General features: G+C 42.1%; 1 protein-coding gene across 1 annotated transcript; it reads right to left on the bottom strand.

Annotated features, from left to right (window-relative positions):
• Positions 1-1416: 1416 nt before the first annotated feature.
• On the bottom strand, positions 1417-19082 carry LOC130123485 (tissue factor-like). The gene is made up of 7 exons (XM_056292659.1): positions 18945-19082; positions 9488-9602; positions 8589-8678; positions 6400-6500; positions 5679-5860; positions 3723-3891; positions 1417-2446 (listed from the first exon to the last, which is right to left on the bottom strand). Exons 1-7 carry the CDS (start codon positions 19009-19011, stop codon positions 2310-2312), a joined length of 861 nt encoding a protein of 286 aa, XP_056148634.1. The 5' UTR covers positions 19012-19082; the 3' UTR covers positions 1417-2309.
• Between the last annotated feature and the right edge of the window lie 920 nt (positions 19083-20002).

Here is a 20002-nt window from a genome sequence, read left to right as displayed (position 1 = left end):
TGCCACTCGGACAGCTTGACTGTTCACCTGTTAGACTATTTAACTAGCTAACCAGACCCTGGAGTCCATCTGAGCCGTGATACTTATAATGACTTCACTGTGATCACATTAACCTGCAGACCACACCGGCCCTTAAACACATTGTCATCTCATCCGGTTTCCTCTCTGCTTCTGCCTCTTCCATTCCTGCCCCCTTTCTCTTCCCTAATCCTTTAATCTCTCGTGTCCTCCTTGTTTCAAAAATGGAGGAAAATCAGCATCTGCAGACTAAGAAAAGGATTTGGGCTTTTCTTTTTTTTTTTTTTTTTTTTTTGCTTAACTTTCCCTTGGCTGTCAGCTCCATTTTCATCCATATCTGTACATTGACACATGTAGCACAACTAACTGACTGCACACTGTAAAAAATAAAGGTGAGGCAATTGGTGAGCAATTTTATCTTTTTTCCACACACTAAAGGTGTATGTTGCTGTACTGGCAGGTTTTTTTTTTTTTGTGTTTCATTTTTGTTCACCTTGTCTGTTTCATGATCTAATCAAAGAAATACAAAACTGGGAAAAGAATCACAACTTCATGTGTTTGCTAGTGCAGTGATATTCAGTTACAGATATCGCAAATAAGAGATACGGAGAGATAAAGTTACTTACTAAACCTAATTTTTAGCAGTGTGTGTTGTCTATGATTCAGATATATGCACTTTAAAAGCCATGGTTGGGTGAGATTACGTTAAAAAAACGTTTGTGTGCAGCCATGGTGAAGCTATGATCTGCTGTTATTATAATAACTTTGTGATGTTGTGGGTGTTGTCTTAGTGTGACTTTGTGTGCTCAAACAATAAAGAAATATAAGTAATGTACAATTTAATCATATGGTCTCATATTTCTTCATCTGGGAATTCTCACTGTTTGAAATGTTGGTCAGACTGGGTCAGAATTCCAGTATGTTGAAGCTGATTATTGAAGGAATTGATTTTGAACATACGTAAATACGACTATGATGTCATTCATTGTTGATGACCACTTGTGGATTCAAGGCATTACATTTCAGCCCATAAAAACACTGCCTAATTTCTCCACTCAAAGATGCCTTTTGCACAGCTCTGTGTGTGCAAAGCAAGTTGGATTCATGGAAGCCATTCCAGTACCGGCGCGGACCGAGCTCAGTGCATCGACCCAGAGTAGCAGCAGAACAGAAGAAATGCTTGATAGCTCAAAGGAGACCAGGAGAATCAGATGTTCCACAGTGCAACTCGGACCAGCGCAAAATCAAGAAGTGAGATATTTGTAATGGGAAGGTTGTGGTTCTCTGCGAGACTCAAAAAGACAAGTTGACAGAACATGGAGGAAATGGAGCAGACACACAACGCCACTAAGAACTGATTTGATGTGACACGGTGAACCAATGCTGGAAATGACCAAACCTCTCTTTATTAAGAGTCTCTTACTTTTCTGGTTTGTTGTTGTTACCTCTTTAGAAGCTGTTATGATTGATTTAAGATTCTTAAGGAAAACTTTGAAAAATTAAGTCGTTGTGAAACCTTATTTTCTAATTCTGAGAAGCAGAAATGAAAATGAAAGATGTATATTATATATGCCACTTGGTGAAAACGACATTCCTGCTAGAAAGAAGGGGAAAAAAAGGGATGGACTTCGTTTAATTATGGATATCGTGAAGAACATGTGACTTTCACCCGGCTGTACCGCTTAACTTCCTATTAAAACTTCAGAATACAACAAAAAACATTTAGAAAATAGTAAATTGACCATTCTAATATATTGCAATATAACAGCAGAGCATAGCAACATTACAATTAACAAAATACAGTGTTGGACACTGAGAGGCCTGCTACACTCTCTCTCTCTCACACACACACACACACACACTCTGATAGTATTACACCTGATTTATATTCAATGCACTGTCTTGGAGCATCTTTTATTTTAGCAAAGTGTTTTTATTTATCCTCTAGTTTAACACATTCAGACTGTCTGACTGAACGTCTGTTGCCCCATGTGGTCCAAGGTCTCTGCCTTGCGCTGTGCTGTATATGGCCAAGATGACAGTAAAGCTCTGCTTTTATTTTTGATTCATATATTTATCCTTTATTTAGCCAGGAAGGTCCCATTGAGAGACACGATCTCTTCTTCCAGGGAGTCCTGGAAAAGATGGCAGCACGAGGAGTTACACATACAAAAAACACTTCACACACACACACACACATGGTTACATACAGGCTTGTTTCAGCTCAGTCCTTACCCAACTTGTGCACTGTTATTCAGTTTAAGAACTGTGCAGACACACACACACACAGCCTAGGCTCTTGCAGGTGCCTGGGGCGTCTTGGCCCTTGTGCGTCGGTAGCGTCTGCAGCAGAGGACCGTCACGGAGACGATAACGATGACCAGCACGAGCACGAACAGCCCCCCGACCAGCGCTTCACTGCTCAGCTCTACAGGTGTAGGAGGTGACAACAAGGGGTCGTGTCAAATCGATGTTAAATGGATTCACGCGTCTACGATAGACGTGTTACAATCAAATGTAAAACAGAGTCGCTACGCTACTAAAACAAAATACAGGGCTGGAACCTGCTAACACTCCCAAATTGATTGACAGGTCTCTTGATACAGGGACTAAGTTAAAAAAAAAAAACCGTTCTGAGTTTCTAATGTTTTCTGATGCTGGAAAAGGTTTGTTTACATCAGTAATGTGTGTAAACAGTCCCATATGTTCTATCTATGGAGTAAACTCTTCAGTTATATATGTGAATACAGATTAGGCCTTTAACTTAGTGGTGTCCCCCCCCCCCCTTTCTCCCTAGTTGTATCCGGCCAATTACCCCACTCTTCCGAGCCATCCCGGTCACTGCTCCACCTCCTCTGCCGACCCGGGGAGGGCTGCAGATTACCACATGCCTCCTCCCATACATGTGGAGTCACCAGCCGCTTCTTTTCACTGACAGTGAGGAGTTTTGCCAGGGAGACGTAGCATGTGGGAGGATCACGCTAACCCCCCCCGAACAGCCGCCCCGACCGACCAGAGGAGGCGCTAGTGCAGTGACCAGGACACATACCGACATCTGGCTTCTCACCCACAAACACGGCCAATTGTGTCTGTAGGGATGCTCGACCAAGCCGGAGGTAACACAGGGATTCGAGTCGCCGATCCCCGTGTTAGTAGGCAATGGAATAGACTGCTACACTACCCCTTAGTGGTGTGTTTGATGTGTCGTCAAACTGTTCACCACACAGAGACATGGGGAGGGGGGGGCTGGAGGAATTTGAGAGTCTTTGATTTGTTGATGAAATCCAATTACCAACTTTCCAGGGAAATAACCTTCATTTCATATGTGGGCTAAACAATCTGCTAGACCTTTTTCAGGAAAGAGGGGGACTTAAAGGTTCTGGGGTCATAGTTAAATGTAGTTAAACGAGTCTAAGACTGATTTTATAAATGATGACCTCAGAAAGAGTACAGAGAGGAGGTGCTGGTTGGATTGATTGCTTGTGCAGCGTGCCATCGTGGGTATGTCTTCTAACAAGTTGTGGCGATTTTCAGATTTTCATTGTGTTAAATGTATCAGTAATATAAAATATATCTATACAATGCAAGATTTACCAACCTCTATAATCTAACCAGCACAAAAAGTACAACAATAATAGTCTCTAGTGTCCAGCATATTAGTCTCTCCTGCATATTAACTGCTTGTGCATGTATTTTCTACATACGTTGCAGGAAGGTCTTGGTATGTCCAGTTGAGCACTGCTGCTGGCTCCAGGCTCCCAACTGAGAGGGTTTAGGTCTGGATGGGATGAAAGCTACCACACTGAAACAGAAGCTCTGTTCTGGATCCAGTTGGGGAAATTCGGCAAGGCTTGAGTTATGTATGACGTCTTTCTATGGAGAGATAACGTGAAATAGCATGTAGTGTGATGTAATCGAATTGAATAACATTTCCATATCATCAAAATTATCCAAACAATGGAAAGGCAAAACTACGAATAATGTGGCAGTTTGCATGGTGTAAGGGATAGACACAACAAGAGAAAACATTTAGGAAATGAAGAAAAGTTTGAGGTTAAGAAATTATTCATTGAGGTGGGATGCCATTGCTGTTTTCTCGGTCTAGGTATATAGTGTTTGCATTAAAAGGAAGCAATCTATGATTTTCAACATTCTCATAACATAACATTAACATACATGTTGTAGAGATAGCACTCCATTAGCAATAATACTGAGCAGTCTTATGTTTGTCTCCGCACATTTGATTTCGCGAAGTTTTCCAGATTTCCGAAAATCCGTGCGATTTAATGGCGATTTTTGGGTTTCCGAAAATCCAGGTGATTTCTGGATTTCTTAAAATCTGGGTGGAAAATCTGGGCGATTTCTGGATTTCCAAAAAATCCAGGCGTAAAATCTGGGCGATGCCGGGACAGCTCAGGTTGGACGGTTTGGAGACAAAGCAAGAGAGGCAAGATTGAGATGGCTTGGACATGTGTGGAGGAGAGATGCTGGGTATATTGGGAGAAGGATGCTGAATACAGAGCTGCCAGGGAAGAGGAAAAGAGGAAGGCCAAAGAGGAGGTTGATGGATGTGGTGAGGGAGGACATGCAAGTGGCTGCCGTGACAGAGGAAGATGCAGAGGACAGGAAGAGATGGAAATGGATGATCTGTCTAACGGGAGCAGCCGAACGTAGTAGTAGTAGAGTCTTACGTGTGTCTCCGAAACGCCACCCATACTGTGCGGTGAGAGATGATGTTAAAAATCACGACTGTTTCCCTTTAAAATAGTAGTGAGTTTGCATACATCTAAAGGTTAAAAACCATCTGAAGGTTAAAAACATGCCAGAATGGCGATGGGGGACTCCATATTTGTATGCCATTTCACCCAGGGATTAACATTCACTTAAGATTAGGTTTACGTGAAGGATAAGGGTTAGAGTTAGGGCCAAGTTAGGGTGGGAGTTAAGGTTAAAAATGACAAGTTGGCAAATGGTTAAAGACCCAGGACACACGCATGGGTGTTTTCAGGGAGTTGGCTGTTTAGTCCTCCTCTCGGGTCTGTCTGGGCGTGTACACACTATTTGACATTCCTGTTAGTTTTGTTGCACCTGTTAGGACGGACGACTTACCCTATTGGTTCTTTTGAATACTACATGGTACAAGATGACCTCCCTTTGTACCACACATAGCTCCACCCAACCTCAACCTCAGAAGCAGTGTAATCGGGTAAAGTGACCAAACACCTACACGTGTGTCCTGAGTCTTTAAGGTGGTGTCATCCAGGCGAAATGCTGTAAAAATAGGGAATTCCCTGGTCTTGTTGCTCTGTAATGTTGGCATAGCAGGATAAACAGAGCTGCAGCTAATAAAATCAACAATGGGTAGATGTGATTTAGGTGTGCCAGCACATCTATCAGCATTCACAGACAGACGGACAGACAGAGAGCACTAACAATTGTCAATACTGTCAATACTGGTTCTTTAGCAGACCTAAATCAGTTGGACCCATTATTGTTATTATCTGCAGCTATGTTTATCCTGCTATGCTAACATCACAGAGCAAAAAGACCAGCCTGGCATTCTTTAAACCTTTAGATGGTTTTTAACCTGTAGATGTCAGCAAACTCACTAAACTGGTCTAGGGTTTAGTTAGTCTGAAAGTGTCTGTTTGATAAACTACCTTCCCAGTACTTCCAGCTTTTTGGTAGCTGATCATGTACTTCAGGTCGTTCTTGAGAATGTCTTTGATGGTGAGCAGTTTTTGCTGCTGGTAGAGAGGGGTGAGAGGGTCGCTGATGTTGAGAGCCACTGTGCTGCTATCCCGCACAGTCCCCACTTTGAATGACACGGCGCTGATCTTACCTGGGAATGAAAGCAGGAGTCAGTCGGACACATGAGGGTGCAAATACGATGCAAAGGTGCACCGAAGAGAGAGTGGCTTTCAGTTATATCCATAGCACATGCTCCTTAAACTCTGTTCTATGGCAGATGGTAGAAACAGTCATAACCCCCCCACTCTCACCCCCCCACCCACTCTGTCTTAACCTCTAAATGAGAAATGTACAGCAGTAAGAACAGATGCAACACAGACAAAGGAGATGAAAGAGAGGCTGGCTTTTTGCCAAATGTTTCATGGTAGTTCTGCTGCGTTATATTTCATTGTTTTTAATTGCTTTTCCAACACCGATTAGTATTCTGCTTCTCGTGTGTTGGTTGACCACATGAATGGACGAATTTCAGTCATGTTTTACTAGAACCGACCTACCTGGTGAAATGACAAGTTATCCAAATGACCACAATATATAAATATCCGTAAAAAATATGCAATTAAACTGTAAAGTGTGTGTGTGTGTGTGTGTGTGTGTGTGTGTGTGTGTGTGTGTGTGTGTGTGTATACCTACTTTCTCTGTAAGGGTTGAAGTCTGATGCGTATGTCAGAGTGAGATCCTCCAGGTCATAGTCTTTTCCATCAGGTTCTGTCTGGACGTAAGCAGAATAGGTCCTGTTCAACAGCAACAAACAAAAAACATGTCGTCTTTATCAACTTCGGTTCTGGTCACAATTTAATCAAGTCATTTTAATCATTTCAAAAAGAAGAAGAACTAAACTGATGTTCTCTGTCGCAAATTTCATTTTTACACGTTTAAACACTGAAAACCCCTTTGCATCCATCTTGGCATATAACTAAGAATAACATTTAAAATAAAAATATGACAGCATCCAGGTAGTGTAGTGGTCTATTCCATTGCCCACCAACACGGGATCGCCGGTTCAAATCCCCAAGTTACCTCCGGCTTGATCGGACGTCCCTACAGACACAATTGGCCGTGTCTGCGGGTGGGAAGCTGGATGTGGGTATGTGTCGTGGTTGCTGCACTAGCACCTTCTCTGGTCAGTCAGGGTGCCTGCTCAGGGGGGAGGAGGAACTGAGGGGAATAGTGTGATCCTTCCACGTGCTATGTCCCCCTGGTGAAACTCCTCACTGTCAGGTGAAAAGAAGCGGCTGGCGACTCCACATGTATTGGAGGAGGCATGTAGTAGTCTGCAGCCCTCCCTGGATTGGCAGAGGGGGTTGAGCAGGGACCAGGATGGCTCAAAAGAGTGCGTAATCAGCCGGATACAATTGGGGAGAAAAAAAATCCAAAATAAAAGACAAATCCAGCTAATTCAAGCAACAATAGTCAGCTGTGAAGTGAAATCAGTTCTCTCCATATAATAAAACACATTTGCCACTCAACTGGGTGAAGCTGAGTAGTAAGCCAGCAAATTCCATGTGGATGTGATGGAGTCGTTTCCATTCATTTAGTGACCAGACAGCCAGCTTCTTGTGCAATAGAAGCATTGTATTATTGTTGCAGTGCCGAGGAGAACCTGAGTACTCAAATCGAAACTTGTAATAAACATTTCAGTCCAAAGCAACAGTGAGGTCCTCCTTTCGGTCTGCCGGCTGACGAAGGGCCGCTTCAGACGAGCTAAATTACACAGGTCATCTGAGGTCAACACATCACAACTATCCCTATTCAGGTTCTGCCTTTAGCACACGTGCACGCTAAAGCGTTCGGCCTCGCTTTTTCCATGGCTTTTACCCAGATCTTTGTCATTCCCGTCTGTATGGTGGAAAATTGGGCCACGGGCTTTTTCACAATCTCATCTCCCTGGTGAGACAGTGCCTTTTGAATATCACACGCTTTCAGTTCAGCTTTGTTTAGGTTGTGCATGCGTGAAGATTCAATTTATAGAAAAGAGCATGATGAAATACAAATCCGAACACTAAATCCAGAATTATATAGCATATTCCACATTTTGTCTACTCAAATCTGTAAACTATATTCTGCTACTGCCGCACTTGGAAGTACCTGCCTCCTGGATTCCAGTTACTTTCTGTTCAGTCGACTCAGGGAGGAGGGTTTTCTTCAAAGCTAACACACTGAACAACTTTCAATGTGGTCAAATTCACACCGTGAAGAAGTAAATGAGAGTCACTGGTTTGTTACTAGCGAATTAATTTTGGTTTCTGTTTAGATTCCAGTGTTTATATTTAACCTGGGGGGGCTTGTCTTCTCAGACTTACTCTGCTTCCATCTACAAAAAACATCATATCCCCCCCCCCCTTCTCCCCTATTGTACCTGGCCAATTACCCCACTCTTCCAAGCCGTCCCGGTTGCTGCTCCACCCCGTCTGCCGATCCGGGGAGGGCTGCAGACTACCACATGCCTCCTCCGATACATGTGGAGTCACCAGCTGCTTCTTTTCACCTGACAGTGAGGAGTTTCACCAGGGGGATGGAGCGCATGGGAGGATCACACCATTCCCCCCAGGTCCCCCTCCCACCCGAACAGGCGCCCCAACCGACCAGAGGAGGCACTAGTGCAGCGACCAGGACACATACCCACATCCGGCTTCCCACCCGCAGACACGGCCAATTGTGTCTGTGGGGACGCCCGACTAAGCCGGAAGCAACACGGGGATTCGAACCGGGATCCCCGTGTTGGTAGGCAACGGAATAGACCGCTATGCTAGCCAGACGCCCCTGTTTATTTATATTCTAAATCCAGAACAGAGAATAGAATGGAATAGAAGAGTTCATACCTGTCCTTGAGTGAGAGATAGTTGGTTAGATCACATTCTGTCTCTGTTATACGAATACAGTACTGTGCCTCATTCCAGTCATCGTCCACCCTGCAACACAAACCAATAAAAAACGAAATACAAAAGAAAAAATACAACACATCAAAATACACAGGGTGCTGACACAGTCTGCCTCTGATAGGGAGATACAGTCACAAGTCAGAATCACCTCGTATGTTAGCAAAGTATTTAATATTACTGTTATTACCCATTTAATACATTAAAGGACCATATGGGTGTTTTGCGTATTTAAGCCCGTTTACTGCAAATTGTGTGTTCTTTACATCACTAGCAACCATTTTCCATAGTGAAGGTACCATGGGTGCTTCAGGTTTTTGTAATGTCTTTTATCTGCCTTGCAGGCAGCCATTGGTTTACACTGACTTCAGTAACCTGTGAGAAAACCAGCCTGCAGAGTCGTGAACCTTGCTGGAGATGGGTAATCCATCACAGTGAGCATTTAGTCACCTTAAATGTTTGGTCTACATTTCTTCATTGATGCGGGATAATGCAGTTGGAAGCTCCAGAAAACTTTGTTGTTACACTATCCTGCAACAATAATGTACTTACAGTTTGGAAAATGGTCAAGAGTAATGCAAAATAAAGTATGCACAATTTTGTGATAATGGGTTAAAACATGCAACAACTAAACATTAACAGCCAAAATATGGTCTAAATGTTTATATTCAATCTACAACTTTGGCTTAGTCTGAGGGAACAAATTTGTATGTTGTGTATTATATCTATATCTGTGTATTATACAGAATAGATTACTCTGGATATGGATGTGTGTGTATGTACATGGGAGTTGTGTGTGTGTGTGTGTGTGTGTGTGTGTGTGTGTGTGTGTGTATACTTACTCAGAGAACATCACAGTGTATGTGTAGTTTCCTGTACTGGGAACCCATGTGAGGATGGTTTTAAAGTTGATGGAAACCCACTTCAAATCCTCTACTCTGGGCAATATATCGTTTCCTAGAATGAGAAGAAAACCTAAATGTTATTGATCATAATTTTACATAGCATACGCTATCCATATATCATGTACCATATAGTATTTTATACAGTACCAGTGAAACGTTTTGACACCTAATCATAGTAGGGTTTTTCTTTAATTCTACTAAACTTCACTAAAGTAATAAATGAAACAACTTGTTGAGGTATGTGTGGGTGGGGGGAGGGGTTCAAAATGTATACCTTTTAAATGTAAAATTTTGTAATGATTTTGAAAAAACATATTCAATGAGGTGTGTCTAAACATTTGACTGGTACTATATATTTTTTTTTTCTCTTAGCTGAACTGTATTAGCAGCTGATGTGTGCACAATGCACGAAACAGCCCGTACTGCAATGTATTAAAACTTTTTTTTCCTGTATCTGTGTTGATATTCCACTCATTAGTTGAGCACTTATAACAACACCATTGACGATTTCAAAAAAAAGCACTCTATATATATATATATATACACTACCGTTCAAAAGTTTGGGATCACATTGAAATGTCCATATTTTTGAAGGAAAAGCACTACTTTTCAATGAAGATAACTTTAAACTAGTCTTTAACTTTAAAGAAATACACTCTATACATTGCTAATGTGGTAAATGACTATTCTAGCTGCAAATGTCTGGTTTTTGGTGCAATATCTACATAGGTGTATAGAGGCCCATTTCAAGCAACTATCACTCCAGTGTTCTAATGGTACAATGTGTTTGCTCATTGGCTCAGAAGGTTAATTGATGATTAGAAAACCCTTGTGCAATCATGTTCACACATCTGAAAACAGTTTAGCTCGTTACAGAAGCTACAAAACTGACCTTCCTTTGAGCAGATTGAGTTTCTGGAGCATCACATTTGTGGGGTCAATTAAACGCTCAAAATGGCCAGAAAAAGAGAACTTTCATCTGAAACTCGACAGTCTATTCTTGTTCTTAGAAATGAAGGCTATTCCATGTGAGAAATTGCTAAGAAATTGAAGATTTCCTACACCGGTGTGTACTACTCCCTTCAGAGGACAGCACAAACAGGCTCTAACCAGAGTAGAAAAAGAAGTGGGAGGCCGCGTTGCACAACTGAGCAAGAAGATAAGTACATTAGAGTCTCTAGTTTGAGAAACAGACGCCTCACAGGTCCCCAACTGGCATCTTCATTAAATAGTACCTGCAAAACACCAGTGTCAACATCTACAGTGAAGAGGCGGCTGCGGGATTCTGGGCTTCAGGGCAGAGTGGCAAAGAAAAAGCCATATCTGAGACTGACCAATAAAAGAAAAAGATTAAGATGGGCAAAAGAACACAGACATTGGACAGAGGAAGACTGGAAAAAAGTGTTGTGGACGGATGAATCCAAGTTTGAGGTGTTTGGATCACAAAGAAGAACGTTTGTGAGACGCAGAACAAATGAAAAGATGCTGGAAGAATGCCTGACGCCATCTGTTAAGCATGGTGGAGGTAATGTGATGGTCTGGGGTTGCTTTGGTGCTGGTAAGGTGGGAGATTTGTACAGGGTAAAAGGGATTCTGAATAAGGAAGGCTATCACTCCATTTTGCAACGCCATGCCATACCCAGTGGACAGCGCTTGATTGGAGCCAATTTCATCCTACAACAGGACAATGACCCTAAACACACCTCCAAATTGTGCAAGAACTATTTAGAGCAGAAGCAGGCAGCTGGTATTCTATCGGTAATGGAGTGGCCAGCGCCGTCACCAGATCTGAACCCCATTGAGCTGTTGTGGGAGCAGCTTGACCGTATGGTACGCAAGAAGTGCCCATCCAACCAATCCAACTTGTGGGAGCTGCTTCTGGAAGCGTGGGGTGCAATTTCTCCAGATTACCTCAACAAATTAACAGCTAGAATGCCAAAGGTCTGCAATGCTGTAATTGCTGCAAATGGAGGATTCTTTGACGAAAGCAAAGTTTGATGTAAAAAAAATCTTATTTCAAATACAAATCATTATTTCTAACCTTGTCAATGTCTTGACTCTATTTTCTATTCATTTCACAACATATGGTGGTGAATAAGTGTGACTTTTCATGGAAAACACAAAATTGTTTGGGTGATCCCAAACTTTTGAACGGTAGTGTATATATAACTTTGTTAAAAGAAACACTCAACAATAGGAAAAGTGCTCAACAAATAAGGAGCAAAATAATCCAGTGAGTCAAGTAAATTCTTTATGAGACAGTACAAGCCTGATTCATGCCATAAGCAATCATCAATTTACAGCTGATGATTACTTATGGCATGAATCAGGCTTGTACTGTCTCATAAAGAATTTACTTGACTCACTGGCCAGGGTGACTCCCCGCCTGCCGCCCAATAACTGCTGGGATAGGCTCCAGCAGCCCCACGACCCTGAGAGCAGGATAATATATACACATAGCATTTTTTTCTGGAAACCACCAATGGTGTAGATAAAAGTGCTCAACAAACGAGGAGCGGAATATTAAGATAGATGTAGGAAAAAACTTTAACGCATTTCACTACAAGCTTGTTTTGTGCATCATGCACTCATCAGCTGCCAATGTGATTAAACAACAAAGAAAAACAGTCAAAAAATATTACATTGCCCGCGTCACACCCTTAATTTCGGTGGACGGCAACCAATGAGAGGATAGAAAACATTTGAAATATTACCACCAATGGGGTAGGTAGTTACGATGCACAGCAACCAGTGGTGGGATAGAAAACATGACAACCAATGGGGTAGGGGTTGGGGCTTGTTTTGAAAAAGTGAGGATTTAAAGGGCCAGGGCACTGTTAAAATAGCATACATTTAAAATATAACAAAATAATGTCAAATGGGGCAATTTACATATATAGTGGGGTGGTGTTGGGGCACAGTTGGCAGGGCAGACGGTTAAAATATAAAGATATAACATCTAATAAATGTCACGTGTGTATCATCTAATGGGGGGGGTAATAAAGACATTGTTTTACTTGTAATTACAAAGCAGATATTTTTTTCTATGTCTACAGCTAGTGGCCAATTAATTTCTACTGTTCAAGGTGGACATATCTACTACTACTACTACCACTACCACTGCTACCACTACCACCACTACTTTTGGCTGCTCCTGTTAGGGGTCGCCACAGCAGATCATCCGTTTCCATTTCTTCCTGTCCTCTGCATCTTCCTGTCACACCAGCCACCTGCATGTCCTCCCTCACCACATCCATAAACCTCCCCTTTGATCTTCCTCTTTTCCTCTTCCCTGGCAGCTCCCTATTCAGCATCCTTCTCCCAGTATACCCAGCATCTCTCCTCCACACGTGTCCAAGCCATCTCAATCTTGCCTCTCTTGCTTTGTCTCCAAAACCTGAGCCATCCCTCTAATATATTACTTCCTAATTCTGTCCTCCTTTGTCACTCCCAATGAAAATCTTTACATCTTCAGCTCTGCCACCTCCAGCTCTGCCTCCTGTCTTTTCGTCAGTGCCACTGTCTCCAAACCATACAGCATAGCTGGTCTCACTACCATCTTGTAAACCTTCCCTTTAGCTCTTGCTGGTACCCTTCTGTCACAAATCACTCCTGCCACTCTTCTCCACCCTGCCTGCAATCTCTTCTTCACCTCTCTTCTGCACTCCCCGTTACTTTGGACAGTTGACCCCAAGTATTTAAACTCGTACGCCTTCGTCACCTCCACTCCTTGCATCCTCACCATTCCGCTGTCCTCCCTCTCATTTATGCATAGGTATTCCATCTTGCTCCTACTGACTTTCATTCTTCTTCTCTCCAGTGCATACTTCCACCTCTCCAGGCTCTTCTCAACCTGCACCCTACTCTCGCTACAGATCACAATGTCGTCCACAAACATCCTCGTCCACAGAGACTCCTGCCTGATCTCATTCGTCAACCTGTCCATCCCCATTGCAAACAAGAAAGGGCTCAGAGCCGATCCTTGATGTAATCCCACCTCAATCTTGAACCCATAGTCAAGACAGTTCTGACTCTGAAAATAACAATTCAACCTCATTTAATCCAACAACAACAAAAAAAGATAAACAGCAGCTAAAATCATGTAACACACAATGTGTCAGAGTCAAATAACAGCATAACTCCCATTGTTGCTTTCCCAGAAGGTCTGTTTGCTTTTTCTAAGTATTTTTCTGTTAAGCACCTTTGCCTCTGCTTAGAGTTTTTTATATATTTCTTTGTTTAATTGCATAAGAAATAAGTGAATCTCACCTTGTAATGAACATAATGTATAGTTAATGTGCAGTTTACCTATCACATTGGCCAACTGTGTGATGTGATTAGAAAAATGAATATTATTACAGAGTCAGAATCATGTTTATTGGCCCTGTAGGTTTGCACATACATGGAATTTGACTCCGGTTTCATGGCTCTCTCGGTGTACTTAACAGAATAACAACACTACAACACAACAGTCTTCAGAGATATACACGAGGGTTGACTTATACATGCGAAATAAGAGGTGATAAGGTGCAATGGTGCAGAGCATATATCGGAGATGCTGAAATAAATGTTTACTGAACATCTTTTCGTGTGTTGATATGATGGCTCAAGTTCTCTCTTCTTGTAGTCTCCTAGTTTCCTCTCTCTCTCGCTCTGTCTGCCATTGAGCTGCAGATGGGTGGTTCTCACCTTGCTGCCCAAGAAAGGTGAACCACGGTCCATTAAAAACTGAAGGCCTGTGTCACTGCTTTGCAGTGATTATAAGCTCCTCGCAAAGGTGTTAGCAACCAGACCGAGTAAAGTGATGGGACAGGTGATTCATTGTGACCAGACCTACTGTGTACCTGGCAGGTTGATTTCAGATAACATCCATCTGATTCAGGACTTTTTAGAGATCTGTCAGCTGTTTGGCCTCAATGCCGGCATCATACCAATTGATCAAGAAAAAGCCTTTGACTGCATTGAGCATGAATATCTGTGGCTCACATTGAGGGCCTTTGCTTTTGGTCCTGGCTTTATTAGCAAACTTAAGGTTCTGTATTGTGACATTCAGAGTGTGCTGAAAATTAATGGTGGTTTGAGTGTTCCTTTTCAAATGCAAAGGGGGGTGAAACAAGGCTGTGCCCTCTCAGGCATGTTATATTCCCTAGCATTTGAGCTGTTGATACACAAACTCAGATCTGACATTCGGGGTATAACTCTCCCAGATTGTAGTGCACCATTAAAACTGTCAGCCTGTGTGGGTGATCTAGTAATTCTGGTGAACAGTCAGCAGGATATTGACATGTTGGAGAGGGACATCGTCCAGGTTGGCTTAATATCTTCAGCCAAAGTTAACTGGATCAAACGCGAAGCTGTCAGTGTTTGGGGTGTGCTGGAGAAAAAGCTCCATTTGCCTGGGGGTTGACTTGGAAGGTGGGGGGGGGGCTGAAATATCTAGGAGTGTTTCTGGGTGATCAGTCTGTTGTTCTTAAAAACTGGGAAAATGTTCTTGAAAAGGTCAAAGGTCGGTTGGCAAAGTAGAAGTGGATTTTAACTGAGATGTCCTACAGAGGTCGAGTCCTGATCGTCAACAACTTGATATCATCAATGTTATGGCATCGCCTGTCGGTTGTTGACCCCCCACCAGATCTGCTGTCCCAAGATCCAGGATCTTCTTGTCGACTTCTTCTTAGACAAACTGCACTGGGTGCCTCAGTGTATGCTGTACCTGCCGAGGGTTGAAGTAGGGCAGAGCCTGATCCACCTGAGCAGCAGCGAGGGCTACCTTCCATTTCCAGTTCCTGCAAAGGTTTCTGTACGGTCCTGCTGAGTTAGTGTGAAGGTCACTGGCTTGCAGCATTCTGAGTCAGCTAGGTGGCCTGGGACTGGACAGGTCTTTGGTTTTGATGGACTTGAAACAGCTTAACATCAAGGACCTACTTGACTTCTACTGTGGGCTGTTCATGGTGTGGAATTTGTTAAACAAAGAGAGACTGAGACAACATGGCTCATTGTTTTGGCTGATCCAGGAACCAATCATACATGGCTTCCATTTCAGTGCAGTCTGTCAAGTGGGGCCAACTCTGCTGAGGTGGTTCTGTGTGTCGATCGTGGCGACTCTGGGACATGTAGTTCAACTTGCAGGCCCAGACATGGACAATGCAGCTCCTCCTGCCTCCCGCTTGGGACTGAGATCAACTCGTGTCCTAACTCTGCTACTTAACAAGTGGAAGGAAGCTCTCACAAATGGTGAGCGGACACTGCTGATCCAGTATTATAATGGCTTTGTTAGACCTGATGAGAAGGATGTTTTCCCTTCAATGAACATTTCCCCAGATTTTAAGGACTGTACAGGACCTATTTTAAAAAGCGAGAATCCCTCTGTGTTTTCTTTTCAGGGTCCAAATGGAAGGTCAGTGTACAAAATGTACGTTAAAGTTCTGCACAGGGACAAATTACATGGTAAACCTGACGCCCCATGGAGGGCTCACCTAGGTCTGAGTGACAGTGTTGTGGAGAGCACTGTACAAACCACCATTGATCAAAAGAGCTGCAGACCTGCAGTGGAGGGTTTTACATGGTATCGTGGCTGTTAATGCTTTTGTCTGTTATTAATTCTGATGTTAGCCATGATGGCCCAGTTTGCTCTAATCATGAAACTGTCTTCCATTGCTTGATGGAATGTTGTCGACTGCTGCCACTTTTTACATTACTGGAAAATGTTTTTGGGTAGTTTGGGGAAGTCTTTTCCAAACCCGTGTTCATTCTGGGCTACAGGCACTCTCAGAAAAACAAGGCCAAATGCCAGCTTCTTAATTTCATTCTGGGGAGTGCAAAGATGGTCGTGTACCTGAGCAGAAGAAACAGAATGGAGGAAGCTGGGGATGATGATGCTGTTTTTGTGTTTATAAAAATGTTAAGAGCTCGTTTGAAAGTAGATTTTTGCTATTTCAAAATAATGGACGATCTGGAAAGTTTTTGCAATGTGTGGTGTTGTCAAAATGTTCTTTGCTGTATTGTTGATGATGAGCTGATCTTGGGGAGTGTCCTGCAATGATTTAGATTCTGTGAATAATAATAATCTTTATTTCGGACACACAGCCGGTCCATAGCATACAAGCAACAATACAATAAAACAAAACAATACAATTTTTAAAAAAATTAGGCCTACATGTCACTCCTACACTCCACGCGCGTGGCACACACACACACACATAACGTGAGGCGTCCACACGCACCGTACAACACAGTCAGTTCATAACAGATACAGGCTGTCTCGCCAGTGCTTTTGTAGTCTGGATGTGAACCGATAGCAGCTTTTCATAGGGCTGGTTAGAGCCTCTATGATGCTGTTCTCCAACACATCCAGGCGACACATAAAATTATACATTAGCTGTCTTAAAAGTACATCACATGTAGGCACATCTGAGGACACAAACAACTGACTGGCACTATGCCATCTGGGGACATGAAGCAACAACCTCATGGCATCATTGTAAGCTCCTCTGAGCCTCTGCATACTTCTCTTCCTATAGGAAGACCAGGGATGAGCTGTATACACAGGTGTTGCATAAGCTCTAAACAGTGAACACTTGACATCAACAGAGCACATGGAGAACTTCCAAAGCAGCATATCAGCCTGGGCATAGATTTTACAGCATTGTCGGTATATATATATATCTGTCATCCGTCAGATCATCAGAGAGGACATGTCCAAGATATTTTATTTCCTTGCATGTATCGAGAGGACTATCTGATAACTGAAACACAGGAAATTTTGATTTCCTGTCCTCTCTAGTTCTGACAATCATGACGTTACTTTTTTTGGCGTTATATTTAATGTCATGTTCTTCGCCATACTGCGAGCACACCTTCAGTAGATGCTGAAGTCCAGCACTATATGGGCTAACTAAAATTAAATCATCAGCATACATGAGGTGATTAATGACAGAGTCACCCACAAGACAGCCGTGTTACACCCATTCAGCGGTCTCGACAGGTCATCCATATATACACTGAACAAAAAAGGAGACAAAATTCCACCTTGGCGAACCCCATTGCCTACATGGAATGGGGGGCAGACACATCATTGTGAATCTTGTGTTACTGACCATGTTGGTCTTTGTGTTGTGATTTTTATTCAAGTATTGTTGAAAGTGTCTCTCTCGCTCTCTCTCTCAATCCATTCCCTCTCTCCGCATAAACAATACTCAATTATACATGGAGAGATGCATATAAAGGACATTCCCCATTCTGTTTTTGTTACAACACATAAACAACGTTCATTAAACAGTCAGACAGAGCCAGAAAAATGTAAATGAATAAACAAAACTTGCCAGTATTTATTATCCGGCTAAATAAATCTTCTTACGTAATCGAAGACCCCTTAAACATGGTTCCAAGTTTCAAAAGAATTGTACTAGTTTTTCATTGTAAAAAATGTAAAAACATTTTTACTATAATTGTTATGGCTGTTAAAATAAGTGTTACTGTTACATAGCACTAGAAAAAAAGTAGAGAAAGTTCGTTTTTCCCATCCAAAGCCAACTCTTTAAACCTGGCCCACTGTAACTGTTAGATACACTTATTTTCTTGTTTACCATGTAATTAGAATTATAACGTTATTTGTATGTATGTATGTTTGTCTATCAATCTATCTCTATCTATCTATCTATCTATCTATCTTCCATCTATCTATCTATCTATCTATCTATCTATCTATCTATCTATCTATCTATCTATCTATCTATCTATCTATCTATCTATCTTCCATCAATTCATCCATCTATCTCTATCTATCTATCATCCACCCATCCAGCTATCTATCTAGTATCTATCTTCCATCCATCTATCTCTATCTATCATCCACCCACCCAGCTATCTATCTAGCTATCTAGTATCTATCTTCCATCCATCTATCTCTATCTATCTATCATCCACCCACCCAGCTATCTATCTAGCTATCTAGTATCTATCTTCCATCCATCTATCTCTATCTATCTATCATCCACCCACCCACCCAGCTATCTATCTAGCTATCTAGTATCTATCTTCCATCCATCTATCTCTATCTATCTATCATCCACCCATCCAGCTATCTATCTAGCTATCTAGTATCTTATCTTCCATCCATCTATCTCTATCTATCTATCATCCATCCACCCACCCATCCATCTATCTATCTATCTATCTATCTATCTATCTATCTATCTATCTATCTATCTATCTATCTATCTATCTATCTATCTATCTATCTATCTATCTATCTATCTATCTATCTATCTTCCATCCATCTATCTAGCTATATATCTATCTTCCATCAATTCATCCATCTATCTCTATCTATCATCCATCCACCCACCCAGCTATCTATCTATCTAGCTATCGATCGATCGAACCATGTGGTTATTACCTGCTGTTGTCAGCATCCAGAGGGACAGGATGCCTTTCAGACACACGCAGGTTTTCAGGAAATCCATTTCACCAGTGAACTCGTTCAAAACTGCGTAACTTTATCGATATTCCACTTCTGTCTTCTGTTGGGATTCCCCCCCACCCCCCCACGAGTAGTATCTCCTCTCTTAATCTCTTGAGCGATTGTTTGCTGAAGGAAATGTTTTTCGAGTCACTTTGAGCCGATGAAGTTTCCGATGCTTGCGGAGTGCGGACGGGATCTCAAACTCCCGTAAAACTGCACGGAATGGAGGTAATGAGCGGGTCGGTGGGTTCTCCTCCCCATGGTTGGTTAATCCCGCCCACCGCATGCAGACAGCTTGTTCGTATTAAACCTATTTTCGCTAACGAGATAAGATAGATAGATAGATAGATAGATAGATAGATAGATAGATAGATAGATAGATAGATAGATAGATAGATTTGACAGTTTCATTATGCATACACAGAATTGAACGGTTTTGTGTGTAAATGTGTACTTTTTTTTAAACTTCCCACAGAGTATTTTACATACATACATATATACAGTGCATCGGGAAAGTATTCGCACCCCTTCACTTTCCCCACTTTTTGTTATGTTACAGCCTTATTCCAAAATGGATTAAATTCCTTTTTTTCTCATCAATCTACACACAATACCCCATAATGACAAAGTGAAAAAGGTTTTGTAGACATTTTTGCAAATTTATTAAAAATAATAAACTGAAATATTGCATGTACATAAGTATTCACACCCTTGCTATGACACTCAAAATTGAGCTCAGGTTCATCCTGTTTCCACTGATCACCCTTGAGATGTTTCTACATCTTGATTGGAGTCCACCCGTAGTAAATTCAAATGATTGGACATGATTAGGAAAGGCACACACCTGTCTATATAAAATCCCACTGTTGACAGTGCATGTCAGAGCAGAAACCAAGCCATGAAGTCAAAGGAATTGTCTGTGGACCTCCGAGACAGGATTGTATCGAGGCACAGATCTGGAGAAGGGTACAAAAAAATTTCTACAGCTTTGA

The sequence above is a fragment of the Lampris incognitus genome, chromosome 14 (assembly GCF_029633865.1).
Source record: "Lampris incognitus isolate fLamInc1 chromosome 14, fLamInc1.hap2, whole genome shotgun sequence".
Taxonomy (NCBI): domain Eukaryota; kingdom Metazoa; phylum Chordata; class Actinopteri; order Lampriformes; family Lampridae; genus Lampris; species Lampris incognitus.
This window is presented reverse-complemented; position numbering and strand designations above follow the sequence as displayed.